Below are 6,839 nucleotides of genomic sequence, written 5' to 3' on the forward strand. Positions count from 1 at the left end.
TGGCTCAGTTGGTTAAACGTCCGACTCTTGATTTTGGCTCAGGTCATGATCTCAGGATCATGAGATTGAGCCCTGCATTGAGCTCTGTGCTCAGCAGGATGTCTGCTCGAGATTCTCTCTCTCCCTCTGCCCCTCCCCTGCACCTGCACATGCAGTCTCTCTCTCTCTCAAATAAACAAATCTTTATTAAAAAAATAGGAAAGAAATGCCCATAGAAAGATTCAGGATGGGGAAAAAAAGAAATAAGAGTATAGAATATGAGAAATCAAAGTCTAGGGTTTTTTTTTTTTTTTCCTCTATAAACTTGCAATAGAATATGGAAGTATGCTTATTCTAGAACTAAGATTTGCATTCTTGAGAATTCTGTGTTTCACAGAAATATTCAAAATATAGCATGACCTATATATTTGAAGTTAACTTTTGGTCTTATATTTTCCTGCATTTAGCATGGGAAATAAAGATGATTAAGAGTAAAGATGGTGACGTTTTTTGTTTGCTTAATTTTTATTTTTATAGATGTGTGTATTGAGGCTTATACAAGTTATTTGATCAGTTGAAAAGATTGAAAAAAATCTTAAATTCACAAAGTTCGAAAGAAACCTCTGCACTAGAAGCAAGCAGGTAAGCATTTTTTTTTTTAACTAAGAAGCACATAAATTAATACTTCACATCCAATCTAATTAGGCGGGGACGGCTTAATTAGAATTCATTTCTGAACAAGAAGAAAATCCAGGTTTGTGGCTAGAATGTAGCTCCAGGAGAGTGGAGAGCATGAAATGGTGAAATCTATAACACGTTCCTATAAACGCTTTGGTTATAGACCACAGTTCCAACACGTCATTATGCTTGCAGTGTAAAAGTATATTTGAAATCACCTTCCCTGAGGACTAGAAAAGTCCTGTTGATCTTTAAGGCATACCTACCATTCATCTTGGTTTTTCTCCATCTCATTTTTTTCCCTAGACATGCCCAAAGTATTACCATTGATGTATTTTGCACCAGCATTATATTATTATAGAACAGTATAGGACATATCCAGTTGAAATTTACAAACAGGAAAGAAAAAACTTATGAAATAGGAAAAAGATGATGGCTCTCTTTGTTATACTGTGATTGTCTTGTTCCCTTCCTGGTGTGAATTTTCAATCAGCCAGGGTAGATGAGTGACTCAGAAAATGAGTAGTTAGGTCCTGTCAGCACTGTGAGACGCACAGTGGTGCAGTGGGAGTAGCCGGGGCTGGTCCTACACATACCAGCTGGGCTGCCTGTGTCAAGGTCGCCTGGTGCCCTGAGTGCTCTGTTGTGTGACGCTAACAGTCCCTCCCCTTGCAGGCGGAGTTAGGTTTCTAAATTTTAGGAATTAAGGTTTTAGATTTGGAAGGAACTTGAGAGACCATATGCTCCACATGTCTCATGATGGAGATTAAGAACGGACACATCCCAAAGGAAGCGATTCTCTGGTCCTAGGTCTCTGTCCCCTTTCACATCAAGGCATTCAACTAAGTGGTCAGCCTCCACTGTGCTTGTGTCTCTAGTCCGTTGCACTCGTGCTTCTGCCCCGTTCGTCCACACTTAGCAGACAGTCTGCACGCGGCCCTTCTGCAGCCTGTGTGTCTCCAGCGGCTCTGCTTCACTGAGGCCCTTGGCAGCGCCTGCAGCCCCTCCAGCCATGTCCACGTTCGGCCCCTGGGGAGCTGGCCCTCCAGTGTTCTTCCCGTCTTTGCTGTTGCTGCTGTGCTCCTCGGATAGAAACACCTCAGTGAGCTCTGTGTCTATAATCCTGTCCCTTTGCAACACTGTCCTTGATAAACAGACATTGTGCACATTCTTGCTCAGAATTAATTACCTTGGAGGACTTTTTTCTCCAGAAGAGCAGCTCTGAACTCTAGAGTCAGGAAAGCCAGAGCAGCATCAGCGCACAGTAAATCCATCATGCTCTGCCAGGCCCAGAAATGCCGAGAAAAGGATAAATAGGAAATGCGCATGGGATCAGTCAGTAGAGGTTGGGATTAGGCTTCTGCATTGGTCCTGCCAAGCGCTTGCCTTTCCTCCACACCAGTTCTGATGCTCTGGGACGGGGCACACCATGGCAGGTCTCCAGAGATTTTGGGTTTTCTTACAGTGTGTTTCCTCACTACCTGACTGCCCATCCTCAGATGTGGGATGCCTCATAGAGCCCAGCAGGGGCTTTGGGGCCTTTGTTGTGTTTTTTTTTTTTTTTTCTTTCACTGTTCGACTTCCTTTTGAATGGGGTTGACGCTTTCTAATGTGGGCGGCAAGAGGGAAGTGTATCCAGTCCACTTGATGGTAGATGCACTGTGAGTGATTTCTCACCAGCTCCCGGAGCACCGAGCTTCCTCTTTCTGCCATTGGGTAAATTTAAACTTGGAGTCCGCTGCTCTGAGCGATTTCCCAGGTTGCTGCTAGGCGGTCAGTTTTAGCTGATTGAGGAGACAGCAGTAGTTGGTACAGGGGAGGTACTTGGGAGGGAGAATGAGGCAGGCAGAGAAGAAGAGGGGGCTTCGGGTATGAACGGTAGGACAGGGCAAGAAATAGGAGGGGTTTAGAGAATGGGAGAAGAAGGGAGAAGAAGGGCACGAATGGGAGAGCCCGAGGAACGTGGAGGAATCATGCAGTTGTACCCACACTGACCTAAAATAGCTCCATCCCCTTGCCTGGGCCCTGTGGCCCAGGCCAGGCTGCGTCGGTGGCTTCTACGACCTCCCCGCTCCTCACCCCTTGCACTGGGGCCTGCTGCACAGACAGTTTGTCATGAAAATTGATGGCGTTCAGGTGCAGGTGCCTGAGCGCTGTAAGGCATGGGGGGCGGTGGGGGTGGCAGGTTTTTAACTTTGGGAATTACATTTCTCTAATTGTCTCTACTAGCCCTCTCTGGACTAGACAGATTTTGGAGAGAATTGCCACAGAATTTAACCAGTTACACTTTCATGCTGTTCAGAACAAAGGCATGCCTCTTCTGGACAAAGTAAGACCAGAAAGTGTTGGTTTCGATTTTCAATTTGCTGTTTGTGAATTTCCTGGATGATTTTGGTTTGACCTAGCATTGCCCCTGATAATTGCTACTCTACAGGATTTTGAAGCTAGCTTTGAATTTTTTTTTATTTCAGTGTCTCCTGCTTGGGACCCTGCTTCCATTATGTCACACTAGATAGATTTTGTGTAAAGACACAAGCGTAGTCTCCAAACTATGCAAGTAAAATTAATTCTGAATTTCATGTAACTTGACACATCATATGATGTAGTCAGAGTTCATTTATCCAAAGCCCTTGACTGGGTTTAAATGCACGTTTGTCAGATTTACTCCGTAGCTTAAGAGGCAAATAAATTTTTGTCATTCCGTAATTGTCTAAACTTCACTTTGATGAAGCCGACTTACTTTCAAAGAAATCATAGGGAGGGGACGCCTCAGTGGCTCAGTCAGTTAAGCCACTGCCTCTGGCTTAGGTCATGATCCCAGGGTCCTGGGATCGAGTCCCACCTTGGGCTCCTTTCTTGGCAGGAAGCCTGCTTCTCTTTCTGCCTGTGTCTCCTTGTGTGCTTGTGCTCTCTCTTGACAAATAAATAAATAAAAAACCTTAAAAAAAAAGAAACAAAGTAATCATGGGGAGAAGAGATTCATTGTTATTCTCTAGAAAATGTTGGGATTTTAATCTTACATATATTCTGGTAGAATTAGAGGCTCGCTTTATATATATAACACATATGTATATAAATTATCCACATATATTTGAGCTTTTAGAAACTGTGGTGCCTGGACCTTCTTTCCTGGTCTCTCTGTTCTTGCAGCATATAGCCCACATTACGGCCATGCTGCAGCAGTCCCTGGGAGGCCTGCTGCTAGAAGGGCTTCAGATTTCCAATGTGGACATCATACGGCACTGCCTCCAGACTTACGCTACAATTGACAAGATACGGGATGCAGAGGCGTTAGTCGGTCAAGTACTGGTGAAACCGTACATGGATGAGGTTTGTGCCCCCATGCACCTCATTCCACAAACACAGAGCATCTAATCTGGCTTTGTTTCTTGACTGGGTGCGAGAGAGCTCAGGGCTCTTCCTTGAAGATGCTCTTAGTTCCTGCTCTTCTGGTTGTAAGAAAAGGTTGGTCCCGCTTGGTGCCCATCAGCATGGCAGGAATCAGGCATGCGCTCTGGTCTCTTACAGTGATGCCATAACTCAGGGATCATCTTAATTTAGTAGGGGTGAGGGACTTGCCTAGGAAGAAGGTACGGATCAGAACATTTTTAGGTCAATTTCCATTTCCATAAGTTATACGTTAATGAATTTGCCGAAAAGCGTGACCCCACCAAGGCTCCCGTGCCCACTGGAGGAGCTGGAAGACAGCTCTGTGTGCAGGGAAAGTCTGTGAGGGGAAGCGTATTCGCAGAATTGATGTGGCCTAAGTCTTGAAGACCATGGGGGAGTTTGCCAGGCTAGGAAGGTGGGAGGGAGGGAATATTCAAAGATAAATGGCTTTGAAGGGAGAGTTAGCGGGGTAGTACCTTAAGTCCAGAACTTGGTTACCCAGTGTTCTTGACCTATAAGGATACAGTAAAATACAGGGAGTCAGTGTATCCTGCCTCTGAGCGGCTGGAGTATGGGCTGCACCATGTGAGGCCGCCAGCAATCAGCAGCTTCCAGCTTAGCGTCGGTTTCATCTAGTTCAAGCTGACAGAAGTCATGAAGCCAGTCTCAGCGTTTGAGGGCTTTCTTCCAGTCACCTGCCAGTGCGAGTGTTCTTTCTGTCTGGTAAGTATAAAGCTACCCACCATGACTTCAGGATGAAAGGCTTCCAGTTTTAAAACGAGACAGTATCCCAGTGATAGAAGTGAAATTGAAGGATTAATTTCAGTAATCTTCTCAGCTTCATTAAGACTACTAAAAGTAAATGATCTGTCAGTTCTTTGTATGTATCCTATTATAGTTCATAGCTCTCTCTGTGGGGGTGAAAAAGATCACATTATTCTTTGTCACTAAATGAAAATATTTTAGTTATTTAATTTATGCCCTTTTCATTGAACTGAATCTAATATGCTAAATTAGGGAAGTACTTTACGTTTCCGTGTCATTAAATGAACTGTGGCCACGTTTGTATTTTAAGTTTGTATGCTTGTCATTCACCTCCTGCAACTCAGCCTCACCAAAAAAAATTAAATACTAAAGCAAAATAAGATGTGTTTTCTTCCATCACTTTCCATCTCAGCCCTTTCCCTGTTCTGGAGACGGTAGAGCATAAGGCCAGGGTGAAGATGGTATAGAGCTGTTGTCTGCAGATACAGTATTTCGCTTTTAAGCTCAAAAGGAAAGCAGATGAGTGTGTGCGATGTTTTAGCTTCAGGCCAGTCTCTGTCCCTCAGCCTCTGTGTCCCCCAGGGTTGGAGCAGTATTCCCAAATCCCGGGACCTAGATTTTCATGCCATTGTTACTTACCTCCTGTTTAGAAAGCATACTGAGTGGGGAGGAGGAAGGACGAAGTGCATTTTTAAGGTTTACACGATTCTTTTCTCTGTAGTGTATAGTTCATACTTCTCTTTTAGGTGCTTTAAAAACAAACAAAAACACAAACAAACAAACAAATAAATAAATAAAAATAAAACGCTCTTCCTTCTGCTAGGTGATTGTAGAGCAGATCGTTGAGTCTCATCCAGACGGCCTGAAGATCATGTATGCTAATAAGCTCCTGGAGTTTGTTCCTCACCACTGCCACCTTCTTCGAGAGGTCACAAAGGAGCCATCTCAAGGTGACGTAAAATGCTGTGTATGCACCTGAGCTCAGTTTAGTGACCACCTGTCACCTCCTCATGTGCCGCTGATCCCTGGCTGTCCTGTCTGACCCGGGAACGTGGGAACGTGTGCTCTTCCCTATTTGTTACCAGTGCTGTGAGGCAGGTGTCACTTGCCTGGGTTTACAGGGAAGGGAATGAAGAGTGGGGACGAATCTCAACGGTGACATTTGTGTGACTCCAGAGCCTCTGCTTTTCTCTTGTCTATACTGTCTCCTTAACCAGGCTCAAAATCAAAATTGGTTTCCTTCCATTATTGTGATGTCATCATCGGTCTAGAAATACCAATTCATTTTAATTCAACACGTTTTATACTGATGGCAATTAAAGTCATGAACGGTTTTCCCTCCCTCTCTTATTTCATTTCCATGGCTTTCCAGTTCTGTTTCATGAATATCCCATTACCTTCCACCATCTCCGTCATCCCAGTCCAGACCTTTGTTGCCTTTTGTTCGAGGGTAGCGGGCTCTCCCAACCTGGTCTCCCAGCTCCACCTGTCCCTCTTCATTGCAGACCTCAGCTGTCCCACCTGCCCAGAGCTCCTCAGCCTTCCTGAGTCGCTCGTGGCTTCTCATCGCCCACAGAAGAGCATCCAGTCTTCCTGGCGTAACCTGTGACCGTTGGTGCTTGAGTCCTAGTGGTTCTCCGCTGTAGAACTTTCTACTGTGGAACTTTCCCCCATACCACTATGGTTCCTGGCCAGACAGGAGCACTTGACCTTCCCTAACACACCTGGTACAGAAGATCCCTGACTTCACCTTGGTTCAGTTTATGGTTTTTTGACTTTTTATAATAGTGCAGAAGTGATATGCATTTAGTTTGGATCTTTTCCCAGGCTGGCTATCTACAGTAGGGTCCTCTTTTGTAATGCTGGGCAGGGGCAGCGAGCACAGCCCCCAGGAAAACCACGTGATCACGAGGGTCAGCAACCAACACACTTGAACCGTCCTGTTCTGGCTTTCAGTGCAGTGTTCAGTAAGTTACATGAGATACCAGACACTTTATTGTGAAATAGGCTTTGTGTTAGAGGATTTT

At 44.9% G+C, this 6,839-nt stretch overlaps 1 protein-coding gene across 1 annotated transcript; it reads left to right on the top strand.

Moving 5' to 3' along the window:
- The first annotated feature begins 1,653 nt into the window (after positions 1-1,653).
- LOC309845095 (conserved oligomeric Golgi complex subunit 2-like) lies at positions 1,654-4,326 on the top strand. The gene is made up of 3 exons (XM_082692559.1): positions 1,654-1,759; positions 2,887-2,986; positions 3,808-4,326. Exons 2-3 carry the CDS (start codon positions 2,969-2,971, stop codon positions 4,030-4,032), a joined length of 243 nt encoding a protein of 80 aa, XP_082548685.1. The 5' UTR covers positions 1,654-1,759; positions 2,887-2,968; the 3' UTR covers positions 4,033-4,326.
- Positions 4,327-6,839: the final 2,513 nt, after the last annotated feature.

The sequence above is a fragment of the Mustela nivalis genome (assembly GCF_964662115.1).
Source record: "Mustela nivalis genome assembly, chromosome: 12".
Classification (NCBI taxonomy): Eukaryota; Metazoa; Chordata; class Mammalia; order Carnivora; family Mustelidae; genus Mustela; species Mustela nivalis.